This window comes from Lasioglossum baleicum, chromosome 14 (assembly GCF_051020765.1).
Source record: "Lasioglossum baleicum chromosome 14, iyLasBale1, whole genome shotgun sequence".
Lineage (NCBI taxonomy): Eukaryota > Metazoa > Arthropoda > Insecta > Hymenoptera > Halictidae > Lasioglossum > Lasioglossum baleicum.
This window is the reverse complement of record NC_134942.1, coordinates 4,887,355-4,902,537: the sequence shown is the minus strand read 5'-3', so window position 1 is coordinate 4,902,537 and position 15,183 is coordinate 4,887,355. Positions and strand designations below refer to the sequence as shown.

Genomic DNA, 15,183 nt, shown 5'->3' with positions numbered 1-15,183 from the left:
ATAACATTTATTTCCACGAGAAATGTAAAAAGATTTTTGCTATTTAAGCTTCAAAGAATATGTACAATACATTTGGAAACATCGTAACAGAACATACACGTTGATTACAAGATAAACATGTTGGTATAATTAGAATTCAACGAATAAATTTCGATTGCAAGTAACATAGTCGTGCCTAAAAGATAATGCGTAATAATTCAAACATTATACAACAGAAATAAAATGATTATTTTTTATGTATAATTACTTGTGCATGAATTCGATCAATTCAATTAATTTCATCGAAACGTATTTATTAATTTCAGAAGTCAATGTTTAACGAACCCAACCAGCACACATCGTCTCATAGATGTCTGTTTCATGTCGTCGTCCCGTCTGAACGTCTATGTCCCAAAGATACGTCTTTTAGTCGCCAAAAAGATATCTTTATGGAGACGTTGTCTTCACAGCAGAGGGTGAACGTCTTTCAGCTGTCTCATTTCAGTCGTAAATGCAACGTCTCCATAAAGGATATCTTTTTGGCGACTGAGAGACATTTTCCGGAGACGTTGTTTTTCCTACGCCGCCGGTAAAGAGTGGGGTGGAGTAGGGGGATACAACTTCTAAGGAAGAACTTTTTTCTGTGCACTTTTTCGAAAAAAGAGCTCTGCATGCTAATCCGCAATAATACAGAGAGTATTTCAACGCAAAGAGCATTTGGAAAAAGTGTACAGAAAAAAAGTTCTTCCATAAAAATGTACACTTTTGTTGTTTACAAAGTTCCAAGAGCCAAATCCAAAAAAGGGCTCTGTACGGGACCCCGCAATAATGCAGAGAATATTTCAACACAAAGAGCATAAAAAAATATTGCTTCTTCGCGAAATGCGGCTTACCCGCGTGATCGAAAAAATCAAGCTGTTTCATATATTCTCTGTCAGTGTCTTTCCTGCGAGAAACATATCTGCTTCTCTGTCTTCGTAGTTCACCCCGAGTGGCGCTGTTGAAGTTACTATTTTTGGTCCGGCGCACATGGTCGACACCGGTCGACACCAGGTTTAGAGAAGTGTCTAATTGTATTAGTGTATTGTAATAGTGATAATTTATCCGACGAGTGTATATTTACAAAAGTAAGTACTTCCATTGCTGTTATTTGTTACCGTTAGTGTTTTTTGCTGATGCCCTTCCGCTATATTCGAAGTTTACTATGGGGTTGGCAAGAAAGTCAAAGAAAGTACTTTCGGTATTGTAAGGGGGTAGACTGCTTTTTCCAGGATTGTAAGGGTGCGGGATTGCAATTGATTGCAATCCTGGAAACGAGTCTACCGCCCTAATGTGTAAATAAGTGTGAAGTCAAAAAATGAACAAAAATTGGTCATATTTCCATTCCTTCATTCTATTTGCTATTTTTCTAAATATATTCTTTAATTAAATATATTTACGTCGTAATTACATATATGTTTAAATTAGTCTCTAAATTTTACCATACTTTTCAATTCTTAGAATATATACACACAAATGGAGATGCCTACAAATACATGGACCGTTGTCCAATTTTTGGCGGACGGAACGGTAGAAGCAGTGCCAAATAGTTGGCTGGAAGGCGACAAATGTTATTGGCCACCGGTACACAAATCAAAATTGAGCAACGCAATCCAACAATGTGAACTGCCTCAACCTTCGTGGGAGCACTTTTCTGTAAAGATCTTCAAAAACAGTACCTTTGGTAAGTTAAAGTAGTTACACACCATACATGTATAATTAAAATAATAATTATATAATGCTTCTAGACGGCTACACGAAGGCTAGAAGAAAAGCAAAGGAGGCCGAAGAGACCAATGACTTGTTTAATAAATACACTTAAAATAGCTGACGTTTATCTTTCATTTTCATTAAATTAACAGAATGTGATATGCTACATAACAATTTTTTATTTTAGGCAGCAGAAGTGCACAATACGGGGGGCACAACAGCTACAACTTTGCCAGGAAAGTCTAGGTATCATTATGACTGACGTGCTGGCATGGCAGTCTGCTATAGCTGATTGGGCCGGAAGGGCAAAAAACCGTTTGCAAATTATCGAACGGCCAGCCTTGTTATATGTAATTATCACCCTTATTTTAATATTATTATTATAATGATTATTCATGTGCAAATTAATAAACAAAGATATTCTTATTCAAGGTGCAGCGGAGAAAGCCAAAGTGGACGGCAGCCGCAAGAAACATGAACAAAGCGAGTGTGACCAAGTGATTTTAATTTCAATATATCTGTGGTTATCAGGAAGAACGCCGCATGTCACATATACTTTCACTTTCGATCGCTAATACTTTGACATAGGAGGTTGGTTAAATTGCATTGTTGTCTGAGCCTTCCAAACGTGTTTCCATGACTTTTTTTCTGGTAAATATGTACAGTAGCGGACAAAAGTGTAAGACCGCTCTAAAGAAGACGATAACTTTTTTAATATTTTACTATACGATTTGAACTTTTTTGGGAAACTAGAGCAATTAGTTTACTAAAGGACGCGAAAAGAAATTTTTTCAAAAATTGCAATTGATCGGAATTGTTGAAAAATACTAAAAGTTGATTGTTTATTTAAACATATCCTGAAAATTTCGTCAAAATCGGTCGACGTTGCAATGAGCTACAAACGTTTAAAGATGGTAAAAATTGCAGATTTTCGGCAATAAATCGTAAAAAACTGCAATTTCTACCATCTTTAAACGTTTGTAGCTCATTGCAACGTCGACCGATTTTTACGAAATTTTCAGGATATGTTTGATTGACACAGATCTACACAAAACGTGTTTTTTAAATTTTCAATATAGGTCCACATAAAATAATTAAAAAATCAACTTTTAGTATTTTTTCAACAATTCCGATCAATTGCAATTTTTGAAAAAATTTCTTTTCACATCCTTTAGTAAACTAATTGCTCTAGCTTCCCAAAAAAGTTCAAATCGTATAGTACAATATTAAAAAAGTTATCGTCTTCTTTAGAGCGGTCTTAAACTTTTGTCCGCTACTGTAAATCCTATACTCTAAAGTCTAAAGCTCAATGAATGCATAAACTCGAATTTTTGAAATTGTGACATGCGGCGTTTTTCCTTACAACCACAGACATTATCAGTAATATTTTATTTTCACTTTTATATTTTATTTTAATTTTTATATTTTTTAATTTTAGTATACAGGGTGAGGCGCCAGAAACAGGCCCCCTGAATAAGCATTAATCAGATATTAGTAGCTTTTTTGTAGATGGACGCGTAAAGGACATGTGAAGGTCAACTTAATTTTTTTAAATGGAATGAGGTATTTTTTAATACATCAATGATGCAGCTGGACCTATGTATGTCGAAAAGTTAATAGTTCAGGAGATATTTCAATTTAAATAACTCTAAAATACCATTACTGTCGTACTAAGACGTTACATAAGTAAGTAAACACTAACGTCTTAGTACGACAGTAATGGTATTTTAGAGTTATTTAAATTGAAATATCCCCTGAACTACTAATTTTTCGACATACATAGGTTAGTACTTTTTTATAACGAATGTCCAGCTGCAGCATTGATGTATTAAAAAATACCTCATTCCATTTAAAAAAATTAAGTTGACCTTCACATGTCCTTTACGCGTCCACCTGTAAAAAAATAATACACTACATAATGTACCCCTTCAGACCATGCAACTTCTGTATACAAAACTTTTTCGTGCAACGCATACTTTGGAAGTTATTATAGGTGTGCAAGTTGCGTGGACCACCCTGTATACTGATTCTGATGTTTCAACTGTATATTTTATTCAATTTTTATATTTTAATTTAAGTGTATTAATTTTAATGTTTTAAGTGCGTGATATTGTATTTTAATTTTAATACTTTATTTCTAATATATTAATTCTAATGTTTTAAGTGCGTGATATTTTATTCTGAATGTAGTATTTTATTTTACGCATACTTTGGAAGTTATTTATTGGTGTGCAAGTTGCGTGGACCACCCTGTATACTGATTCTGATGTTTCAACTGTATATTTTATTTCAATTTTTATATTTTAATTTAAGTGTATTAATTTTAATGTTTTAAGTGCGTGATATTGTATTTTAATTTTAATACTTTATTTCTAATATATTAATTCTAATGTTTTAAGTGCGTGATATTTTATTCTGAATGTAGTATTTTATTTTACGCATACTTTGGAAGTTATTTATTGGTGTGCAAGTTGCGTGGACCACCCTGTATACTGATTCTGATGTTTCAACTGTATATTTCATTTCAATTTTTATATTTTAATTTAAGTATATTAATTTTAATGTTTTAAGTGCGTGATATTGTATTTTAATTTTAATACTTTATTTCTAATATATATTAGAATTTAATATATTAATTTTAATGTTTTATATATATTATTTTATATATATTTTTATTTTATAAATAGTACATATATTATTATAATAAACTATTTGTTCGTTTACTTTAAACTATTATCGTAAATTGATTTTTCCCTCCCACTCCCTTTTCGCATAAATACGTCTCTCTAACAAGCTCAAGAGACTTCTGAAAGTCGCCTAAAAGATGCCCGACAGAGTCGTGGAACATGTCTCTACAATGCCTGAAACACGACTAACAGTCATTCTCAAGACCACTTTAAGACAGGCAACTTTGTAACAAACGACCTTCCGGAGCCCTTGTAGAGACTTTCCGGAGACATTCGCAGACATCTTTCAGACATTTGAATGTCTAGCGGCAGACATCTTTCTGCTATCTTTGAGCTGTATCTGTGCTGGTTGGGAATGCATCTCTAATTGCTACATCTTATTTCTATAAAAATCTGTCCATTTCTCCAAGTCTAATAAGACTCCAGAAGATTCAAGTATTTCAATCTAATCAGTATAAAACTGTATCACTGACGATTCTCATTAGTGCCTCATCTGTTTCGTTCGTATCTTATGTGTACAATACTTATACATAACAAAAATGAATACCATGCTATTGTAAAGTTCAATACAATACACGGATAGATATAAACGTATTCCCTACGTTTCTTTTTTTCTAACATAAACTTTAGCTAATCTGCCGTATGTATATATGTAGAAATAGTATTTTGTCATTAAAAATATTTTTTCCTGGCAAATTAAATTGAAAGATTTAATCGTTAGTACCGGCGGAGGACGAGGGAGGGCCGAGCCGCCGGAGGGGAAAGGTACTCGCGTCGTGACGTAGATCAAAGAGGATTAGACTATATATATATATATATATATATATATATATATATATATATATATATATATATATATGTATAGAGTATAGCGGATCCTCTTTGACGTAGATTAGAGAGTAATAGAAGAGACAAGCGCGACGGTATATTTGTCGCAGTGTTCCAAGATAACGTAGTATCTGGTCCCCACAAGTACGTCACAAGATAATTCAAAATATGTATGTATATTGTATATATAGCACTATCAAGTCAATTAAATATTTTTCGACAGTTTTCCTATATATATAGTTGACAAATTATGAGAGTTATAGAACGCCAAACGACTATATACTTATTGTTGCTGTAAAGAAGGCAGCCATGGCAATTGTTTCATTCACAGCATTGTCGCTGCATTGTCGCTTCGACCAATAGCGAAATGCCTAGTGTCCACAATTTTGATGAAGAAAATGATACGTCAGTGGGGCATCTAGCGATTTTTACGTAGTCAATGCTAGAATTGATTTCCGGTAAAGAAGAACAAGACCGACCCTTGTTGTCGCTTATCCCAGCACCCGTAAACATGGCTGAGGTACGTGTGACAGATGTGTTGAAATCATCGAATAAAATCATTGCAATCTATCATGACAATTACAAGCAATTGTATCAGTACGATTCATATGTTCCTCCTCCGACGATAGAATGCAATATTGTTATTTACGATGAAGTTTCGTTTTCGTTTATGTACATAACCTATTTCTCATCCTATCATGTATGAATTTCAGCAAGAAGAAACTCAGAAGAAGAAGAGGACTTTCCGAAAGTTCACCTTTCGGGGAGTTGACCTTGATCAACTTCTGGATATGCCAAAGTGAGTACTGTATTCCACAGAAATTCAAATTTACTTGTATCCTTGATTGGATGCTACGAAACATATTTATTGTTCATACTGTAAACAAACGTATCTATTTACAGTGAGCAGCTGATGGTTTTGATGCATGCTCGTGCCCGAAGACGATTTTCCCATGGTCTGAAACGCAAATCTATGGCTCTCGTGAAAAAGCTGCGTAAGGCAAAGAAGGAGACACCGCCGAATGAAAAACCAGAAATTGTCAAGACCCATTTGCGTAACATGATCATTGTACCAGAAATGGTTGGCTCTATCGTTGGTGTTTATAATGGGAAAACCTTTAACCAGGTGGAAATCAAACCAGAAATGATTGGCCATTACTTGGGAGAGTTCTCTGTCACCTATAAACCTGTAAAACATGGTAGACCCGGTATCGGTGCTACTCATTCCTCACGATTTATTCCACTTAAGTAATTTGTATTCTTACAAATATAATATTTAAAAGTTACTGCTGTTTTACTTTCTTTAGCACCCTCTGCGTATCTCTGTGAACAAATTTCGGATGTACAACGGTTGTAATTGATGTCCATGATCTCTTTTGAAAAGCTGCTTTACTTGTTTGCATTATTTTTACTGTTTCTTTTGATTATTTATTCCATGCCATTTTTTATCGTGTTACAATGCATTAGAATACAATATGTAGATCTTTAATTTAAATGGCCCGCCAAATACAACGTTGTTCTTAATCCATTCAAATTACGATTGGGAACAGTTTTATGTAGGCTGCAATTATATTATTGTACAATAATAGTTTTTCGTACAATACTGAAACAGTAACAGGAGTCGGTTATTCCAGTTATTCTGAGTTATTCTCATATCATGATTCACAGTTGGCTCACGTGTTCGTTTGCCGGTTGTGTTCTATGCGCGGTAGTCTGTTTCAAATAATGGCGAAACAACTGAGCGACCAAATTTTAGATTACTTGGCCGAACATGGGGAAGTTAATTCTTTGGCGCTCGCGGATGTTTTTAAAGAAAATCATCAGAAAATAATAGGAGCGATCAAAAGTCTGGAAGCAGTCGGTGACGTAAGTGTGACAGATTGTGTTTTCGATCTTATGCAAACTGTATTCATTTATAAACAACTAGATCTTTATGGAATATTATTATTTCGAGTGCAAATAGATCCTTTAACGATTTGTATATTACCTATGTACAAAGACGAATGTACATTCGTATCATAACCCTAAAAACTCACTGTCAATATACAGTTTTTGTTGAAAAGCTGTTGGCAAGTTGATTTCGTTAATTCAGAATGTATTTTTCAGTTGATTATAACGCAACAAATACAAGAGAAAAAGTGGGAATTAACGTCTGAGGGTCAGCACGTTGTGAACTATGGAAGTCATGAAGCAGCAGTGTATAACGCTGTTACCAACGATGGAGTACCCCAGTCTGAAATCATGCAGAAAGTACCATATGCGAAAATTGGATTTTCAAAAGCGTTGCAGGCCGGTTGGATACAAATTGACAAGAGCACCGAAACACCTATTATAAAAAAGAAAGTACAATCCATTGAGGATGTAACGCAGAATCATCTAAAAGATCTAGCGGACCTGACCGATCGTCTTAGAAGCGATTATAAGAAAAGGAAACTCATTCAAGAAGTGTACGTGTATTATTGAATCGGTAAAGATGCCGATGATGTGGGTTCTCTCCGATTTCAATAAGCTTTAGACATGTTGTCGATAGTAGAGTAGGCTATCTCTACTTCCTTGCACCAAATCCAGCTTTTTAGACACACCTAGTTTTTTGCTAATATCTCTGAAACCAAAGCAGACAGCCAACTATTTCACAGGAAAAAGTTATTCAAAATGTCGAGTTTTATAACTAGACTGTGACTCTTTATGCATTTATGGCTTAAAAACAGCGTAGAATATAAAATTCCACAGTGAATTTAGTACAATTTTTATTTAGTTCAGGTCTGCAAAGGCTACTACCACTGGAAATAAGACTGTATTTCATTCCACTTTCTTAAAATTCGTCTGCAAAAATTGCAAATTCCATAAACATCCACAGTCTATTTATAACATAGTCAAATCCCAAAGTTATTGAAATCAGGGAGAATCTACATCATCTGCAACTTTGCCATTGAATCTATTTTTTGAATTATATAAAGCAGTAAGTTTATACATAAATCATTTTATTCGCTACAGCATCATAAAGTCGGTTCTATTGAGAAAAGGTCCGAATTTTACAACGAAAGTTGAAAAATTAGAAACAGAATTGACAGCGGACTTGATAATGAATGGCGCTTGGAAGACGAAAAAGTTTAAGCCGTATAATTTCTCGGCAATGGGTTCTGCACTGGACGTAGGCCATTTGCACCCTCTGTTAAAAGTCAGGAGCGAATTTAGGAAAATCTTCCTTGAAATGGGGTATGAGTTATCAGAAAATAAATCCGAGTCTTTCGATGTATTCTCCTTGATAACATTTTACTTTTCACTCTTTTAGATTCACGGAAATGCCGACGAACAATTTCGTAGAGAGTTCTTTCTGGAACTTCGACGCTCTGTTTCAACCTCAGCAACATCCTGCTAGAGACGCTCACGATACCTTCTTTATATCTGGTATTTCTTAAATCTTATCGTCCTTTTACCCGACGTTTCGAAGTCACTTGAAAATACTTTATTTTAGAACCATGTCGCACTACAAACTTTCCAAAGGATTATCTAGAAAAAGTGAGGCGAGTGCATAGCAATGGAGGATATGGATCTCTCGGTTATCGTTACGACTGGAAAATAGAGGAAGCCCAGAAGAATCTTCTTCGCACTCACACAACTGCTGTCAGTGCCAGGATGCTCTACAAGCTGATGGAAACGGTAATCGAAACTGTAGCCCACATAATACGAGTACATTTGTTCAGAATACATATTTCGATAGAACATTGTCGAGAGGGTGTACAAATAAAATGAATTTCAGGGCGAGTTTAAACCGGTGAAATATTTCAGTATCGATAGAGTATTTCGCAATGAAACATTGGATGCTACGCATCTTGCGGAATTTCACCAGATCGAAGGTGTAGTTGCTGATTATAATCTTACGTTGGGCGATTTGATAGGGGTCTTGTACGAATTTTTCAAAAAACTCGGAATCACGCAACTCGAGTTCAAACCTGCGTATAATCCATACACCGAGCCGAGCATGGAAATCTTCTGTTACCATAATGGCTTGCAGAAGTGGATCGAAATTGGTAACAGTGGAATGTTCAGACCAGAAATGTTGTTACCAATGGGTCTACCAAGCAACGTTAACGTAATTGCTTGGGGATTATCTTTAGAAAGGTAAAGATTCGTTAACAATTATATTTTATGTTTCCCAAAGAAAAGATACAGACAAGTCCGGTACTTTTTCCAGGCCAACTATGATTAAATATGGAATAAATAATATACGAGATTTAGTTGGGTCAAAAGTGGACATGGAAATGGTTTATAACAATCCTATTTGTCGTTTAAACAAGTAAATATCTTTCTAAACATTACTAAGGTATTTATATCAATAAGATGCTTATTTCAATTAAACGTTTATAGTGTTCGTTTAGAAATTCTTTGTACAAGTTACGAATATCCGTTTCGAATAATTTCAACAAAATCTTGTTTATAGGGTCAGTAGTGTTCCTTCGCCAAAAAAGAGATCCAATGACAAGAAAGAAAAATCCACTCCGCAATCGCAAATTCATGAAAGCGAGTCTCGCGCGTTCGAGTGTACAGGAAAATTCGAAAAACAAAAGCTTGTGGTATTTTGCGATCCGAAACATCCAATGAAGTTCCTGGAACCATTGCTCCGTATCGTGAAACCCCATATTAAAATATTTATAGAAACGTACGTGCACTCGACTGTTCAAGATGATCCGAAGAATCTATTTACTTTTTGCTCGGAATACCAAAATACGGATAATGCCGAGAACGTCGACATGCATTTAACAATAATTTGGAAGAACATCGGAGTCGATCCAATATTGCAGTTACCGGGGATGCAACGAATAATGGGCGAAGTGAACGCAGCGAGATATTTGAATCGCGTGATCGAAAGTTACAACCCACAATTGTTGCGTTACGAGAGCAACGGTGTGTTGTATGCAAATCGAGTAGACTGTTATTTAGACAAGGTGCATAGCATTTTACATTCGAACGTGTATCAGGGTATTCACAGGAAATCACGCTACGTAATGGGCGAGCATATGTCTATCGTGGATATCTTTTTGGATATCCTCGAGAAGTTGAAATAACCGGAACGGAAACAATTTTTCCAAAATGTTACCAGCTAGCATTTCAACCTAATACGTAAGCCGTTCGATACTGTTGATTTTAATTTAACTTGAAGAAAAAGAAAATATAAAAAGTGATCTGGAATCCACAGATTACTTATGGTCCAAATATTTTGTGTTCATTCTATTTTGTACAGAACGATTGTGTCTGATATAACAGACTTCCTTATCCCCTCTGCAACTCACGCAAGTCACTCGGGAGCCTGTATTTACCTGCGTAGTGTTTGGAGAGTATGCGTGAATGTGTGCACGAATGCAGTCGTTGTGTGTCCACGTACGACGGGTTGTGTGCTTCGAGGCGCTCCGCATTCGAGCTTTCTCAATTATTCCTCCTTTACACAATACTTCGTCCAAGGGAAACTGGACGCTCTTCTTCTTAACACATTTTCAAAATCTACTCGCAGCCAAGTACTTATCTTGTTCGGGATCATTCCGGCAGGTAAAGTGCTAAGACACACGTGCAACGCAAACTTATTCACACAATTTAATGCTTCCAGCTCGGAAATTTACACGGACATAAATATTTTTGTAGACGTTGTAATACAAAACAAACACAATAAATACTAGATAAATTAATTTTTCTTTCTCTATTCTTTTTATTACAGCGCGCTCGTGATCTCTCATTTTCGCAGGAAACCGGCATTGTGTAGGACGTTGTAGATCTTGTCGCGTGGAATTTTATCCGACTCGCGATCGATCACCTGTAACATGGACAAAGCGCTAATTACATTGTCGAAACGCGCAGAATGTTCGGCACAGTCTTTGGTCGAACGCCTACCTGCATCTCTTTGTTGAGGAACCAGGATTCTTGAGCGAGCCGCGCCGCGATTCTCGGATTCTTGTAGAAATCGTTTCGCAGTTCATTCGGCAGCGTGTCCTCTATCGCCGAAGTCAACAGATTGGTAGGGTGCGGGTACACCCCAGAAGTGAAATAATACTGAGGAGCGGCCGCGCAGATTCCCGCGAGAACGACGAGCGCTATGATCGCGTTCATCCTGCGAAATCCGACCTCAAGACCACTCTGGAAGGACACAGTACGTCATATTCAACCTCGCTGTTGTACGATTATTTATCGATGTCGCCAGGGTAGAGATATTCGGTGGGATTTTTCATCGAGAGAGAAACATGGTTCGAGAAACCGCAGAGAGCCGTCACGTCACGGTTTGATATTTCACCGGGATCTCGGCCAACGATAGCCATCTCGAGCATATTCTCTCTGCGAATCGTGTTCATACTCCTTTCTTTATTCCAAAACGAACCCTAAACTACGTCACTCTAACTATTTGTTCCGCTTTACAGAGACGAGAGAGAACGCGCCGGAGATTTTAACGCATGGCATAGAAAGATCTGTAAGAAAAATCGAAGTTCCGAGCGCCTTGCTTTCAGCACCACGAGAGATCTGATAGGCACCGACAGCGAGAGATGACATCGGTAGTTGAACAGGGTGTCAGCTTGCAGCCAATGCCTCCGAAACAGCTTTAGAAGCCGCGTCGTATACGCCATACGGGGCTTGTGTAACTAGACTTTCCTTCGTTTGTTTTGTTCGTGGTCCGAAAAGAACCGAAGCGAAACATAATCTCCGTTCGCTCTCCATTTCTCTCTGTCTAACGATTTTGTCGTTCGCGAAGGCAATTGACGCGCGCGAACCGGTTTATCTCAATGATAGAAGTACCAAATTCTGGATTGCGGATCTTTATGCAAAATAAAGATTGTATCGATTGCAAACAATAGAAACTGAATTGAATGTTTTGGTATATATATTTCTTCCCTTAATGAAGATAAAATTAAAATTTTCCAACAATTTGGAATTTCATCAACTCATTTTGCTATAAATGCATAAAGATCCGTAGTCTAATGATCATACTCCGTTCGTGAGACGTGAAATCATAAATGTGAAATGATCGTTTCGACCCCGTACGTAGCTCTAATAGCATAGGGGACAGGAGAGAACAGGTTGGCCGCGGACCGATTTGAATAGAAAAGAGAAGGAAAGTGTTGAACCGAAAGCAAAAGGTAACTTTCTCGCACATATACGTACGATGCGACGATTGATCCCTTTGTGGTATTCGAATGTTGAAAAATTCGATCCTGTCGCTCGCTGCCGTGGATCATCCGGATGGGATGAGGGCGATTCTCGCGAAACTTTCGTTTGGATCCTGAATCGATGGGATCACGTGAAATTTGTTGTCTTCACTGTGCACTCGGCACTCGGCACTCAGCTGAACTAACACTCGATAAGCCACCCGACTCGAACGGATCTAGTTATTACTCTTGCGCGTGTCTAACTGAATTCAAGATCCGATACAGTGTTACTTATATACCTAGCTGGCGACTGTGCACGATACTCCGAGCCGCCTCTGAGGTTACATTCGACGTTTCTTGGCCATTGCCTAGCTCGTGGTCCTTCTGACGGCCTTAGAGCTCGCGATCGAGGCCACTCTTAAACCCACCTTCGTTGAACCGTTTCAAGGGTGAGGATTCCTGCGTCGACGATCATTCATGCGTTTCTTTCTGTTTCTTCTCCTTCTCTTTTCTTCCCTGTTCGCAAACAGCGTCTTGCTTGCTGCAGAAATATATTATTCAACATTTTATTTTCGAGCTACATTAGCTTTTTTATACTAAATACAAAAATTGTCTGTTCAAGGCTGTCCGACGAATTTTAAAACGACTCGAATTTCTCAAAGACGATGCTTCGAACGAGCAGGCAATATCTAATTGCACAGTTTCCATTAGTTTTTGCACGAGGAATCGCTTGGTGCCTGTAATCGATGCAACTGCGACTCAACCCGAGCATTATGGTTACGCGAGAGTAGATTTAGCTACTCGAGTACAGTGTTTGGGGTCACGCATCATTTGATAGTTCGAACTAGAATTACCGAGGGAAACGATTAGCACGGACTGTTTCTTGCGCAACGAACGCCGTTGACAGATTAAGTATTAAGTCGTCGCTCGTTGGGGCGCCAGACTGTCAACGTTAACTGGAACGTTAAAGTTTCGAGTTCGGAGCATTATAGACCGATAAAGGGTACAGTGACCGAGACACGTTTCACTTTTCACGTTCAAAGAGAATAACTCTTCGCCGAGTTACGAGCCGAGAATCGGTTAAAAGCCGCGTAACGTAAAATTTGGTAGGTGTAAACCGAATACGTGTTCTCGTGGGAACGTGTTTCGCGTTGCAAGTGAAATTTCGTGCATCCTGTCCGTGTCTTTGTGCGACCGTTTCTCCAAAACCGAGCCTCTACACTTACACTCTTCGCAAAGTTCAAACGAGCAAGGAATCTCTGGAATTTCTCTTTACACCAGCCTCGACGGTGTTTTACGCGCGTGGGTTTTTCGTTAAATATTTCGAAATACAATCCTGTACGATCGTCGAAGTCCTTTAAACGGGCCACAGTCGGCAAGATTTGTCGTGTATGCCAAATTGCACAGACAATTTGAAAGACCAGTTGTATTCTACATAACTCGTGTCCATAAATGAGCGCACAGTCGTACAGCAAATCGTACGAAATTCTTGCGATGGAACATAATTATGAAAATATTTCTTGTTTCGTGATATTTAAAGGAAAAGGATATTAATACTAACTGAATTCCATGTAATGTTGAAACAACAAGCACTATCTAACGGTTCATTTTTGACAGTATCGTAAAAATTACACTGAATTAATTTAGTTTAAGATACTGTGACGTGAATATTTTTTAAAATTTCCACTTACATTTTTTCATAATTATGGATTCATTTATTTAAGAACATGGTGGGCGCAGTGTGATTTCTATTTTCCCGAGCGGAATACTATTTACATGTATAATATGTATTGCGAATCAGTAGGTTCGAAACCGCCCACGCGAGTTCTCGCGTCGAATATTTCTTTCGTTCAGCGGTTTTCCGGTTTGCGCGTCATACGTGATACGTTTAGTCATGTTTCTAGCGAGCGAGCGAGAGTTGGGCCACGTTACGCACACTGTGTTTGCATTTACCGCGTGTATGACAGTATATGCTGCTGCGTGGACCGCTCTCATTTCACGGAGCAGAGTTTGATAGAGAGCGCAGCGAAGCCCAGCTTCGAGTACATGAACAAGTTTAATCAGATTTTGGTCTTCCTAGAAGATGAAAGTGATAAAGATCTCCAAACAGTTTAGTACTTTTTTTATTGTTTAAAGTGGAGGGAGGTTTAATGCCTTTAAGCACGACTCTCCAGGGTCATCGCGACCTTGGGGAAGTGTGGGCAAAATTTAATTTGGACGATGTGCAGGCCAGTCCTGCCCACTAAAAGAATCCGGAACCATTCGAGGACACTTCGGGCTGATCTGTTCAACGTCTTTTCAGCTGGATTATAGAACATTGCGAACTGTATTCGGATGCATAAAAATTCACCGAACGCGGTAGATGTACATAATGCTCAGAATTCGAATTAGTCGGCTGCGTTCCGATTAATATTTGGTCGCTTTGTTCCGAGACGCTCGAAGGAGAGAAGGGAGCGGATATACGAGTGTACCACCCGACAATTCTACCCGGTATTCGGGTCAATGTTACGTCCTTATAGGCGATATATCCAGAGGCAGCGGTTACCCTTGTCGGAATTAACTCGCCCGTATCAGGAAGTCGTTACTCTCTCGGCATCGCGTCGCGAGTAACTCGTGCACAGATAATTCGATGGAAGAGGCGTCGGTAAAAGTAAGAAAGGAAGGCTGAGGCGCGTCGGCGAAAAAGCAAGACAAAAAAAGGCATTGTTATAGGTTATAGTATACAATGGCCGTTTGGCCGTGCACTTGAGCCGGTGAGGATCCATGAGGATCACACTGATCTTTATTGACGGATACATCCTGTTCATATAACC

General features: G+C 37.9%; 3 protein-coding genes and 1 long non-coding RNA gene across 6 annotated transcripts; 3 read left to right on the top strand and 1 right to left on the bottom strand.

Annotated features, from left to right (window-relative positions):
* Positions 1-725: 725 nt before the first annotated feature.
* Positions 726-4,458, top strand: LOC143215888 (uncharacterized). Of its 2 annotated transcripts, none has more exons than XR_013010475.1 (4): positions 726-1,106; positions 1,480-1,702; positions 1,767-2,078; positions 2,161-4,458. It is a non-coding gene; the product is annotated as an uncharacterized LOC143215888 (long non-coding RNA). The 2 variants fall into 2 exon arrangements; XR_013010474.1 differs by having other exon boundaries at positions 730-1,106.
* A 1,209-nt stretch (positions 4,459-5,667) lies between these two features.
* Rps15 (ribosomal protein S15) lies at positions 5,668-6,529 on the top strand. Its single transcript, XM_076437796.1, has 3 exons — positions 5,668-5,763; positions 5,957-6,042; positions 6,147-6,529. Exons 1-3 carry the CDS (start codon positions 5,683-5,685, stop codon positions 6,493-6,495), a joined length of 516 nt encoding a protein of 171 aa, XP_076293911.1. The 5' UTR covers positions 5,668-5,682; the 3' UTR covers positions 6,496-6,529.
* Positions 6,530-6,890: 361 nt separating this feature from the next.
* Alpha-phers (phenylalanine--tRNA ligase alpha subunit) lies at positions 6,891-10,714 on the top strand. 2 transcript variants are annotated; one of them, XM_076437791.1, is made up of 8 exons: positions 6,891-7,109; positions 7,350-7,690; positions 8,238-8,459; positions 8,536-8,651; positions 8,719-8,903; positions 9,004-9,365; positions 9,439-9,540; positions 9,685-10,714. In XM_076437791.1, exons 1-8 carry the CDS (start codon positions 6,945-6,947, stop codon positions 10,307-10,309), a joined length of 2,118 nt encoding a protein of 705 aa, XP_076293906.1. In that variant the 5' UTR covers positions 6,891-6,944; the 3' UTR covers positions 10,310-10,714. The 2 variants fall into 2 exon arrangements, with proteins under 2 accessions (XP_076293906.1, XP_076293908.1); XM_076437793.1 differs by having other exon boundaries at positions 9,439-9,567; positions 9,685-9,822.
* Positions 10,715-10,909: 195 nt separating this feature from the next.
* Positions 10,910-12,714, bottom strand: LOC143215568 (uncharacterized). The gene is made up of 3 exons (XM_076437798.1): positions 12,387-12,714; positions 11,127-11,369; positions 10,910-11,049 (listed from the first exon to the last, which is right to left on the bottom strand). Exons 2-3 carry the CDS (start codon positions 11,340-11,342, stop codon positions 10,969-10,971), a joined length of 297 nt encoding a protein of 98 aa, XP_076293913.1. The 5' UTR covers positions 11,343-11,369; positions 12,387-12,714; the 3' UTR covers positions 10,910-10,968.
* Positions 12,715-15,183: the final 2,469 nt, after the last annotated feature.

Excerpts from the sequence above, each read along its gene's own strand:
- Rps15 (XM_076437796.1), top strand. The coding sequence starts at position 5,683 with ATGCTAGAATTGATTTCCGGTAAAGAAGAACAAGACCGACCCTTGTTG. Across the intron at positions 5,764-5,956 it reads CACCCGTAAACATGGCTGAG|CAAGAAGAAACTCAGAAGAA; the intron begins GTACGTGTGACA and ends TATGAATTTCAG. Across the intron at positions 6,043-6,146 it reads CAACTTCTGGATATGCCAAA|TGAGCAGCTGATGGTTTTGA; the intron begins GTGAGTACTGTA and ends ATCTATTTACAG.
- Alpha-phers (XM_076437791.1), top strand. The coding sequence starts at position 6,945 with ATGCGCGGTAGTCTGTTTCAAATAATGGCGAAACAACTGAGCGACCAA. Across the intron at positions 7,110-7,349 it reads GTCTGGAAGCAGTCGGTGAC|TTGATTATAACGCAACAAAT; the intron begins GTAAGTGTGACA and ends TGTATTTTTCAG. Across the intron at positions 8,652-8,718 it reads CGATACCTTCTTTATATCTG|AACCATGTCGCACTACAAAC; the intron begins GTATTTCTTAAA and ends ACTTTATTTTAG.
- LOC143215568 (XM_076437798.1), bottom strand. The coding sequence starts at position 11,342 with ATGAACGCGATCATAGCGCTCGTCGTTCTCGCGGGAATCTGCGCGGCC. Across the intron at positions 11,050-11,126 it reads TCCTCAACAAAGAGATGCAG|GTGATCGATCGCGAGTCGGA; the intron begins GTAGGCGTTCGA and ends TCCATGTTACAG.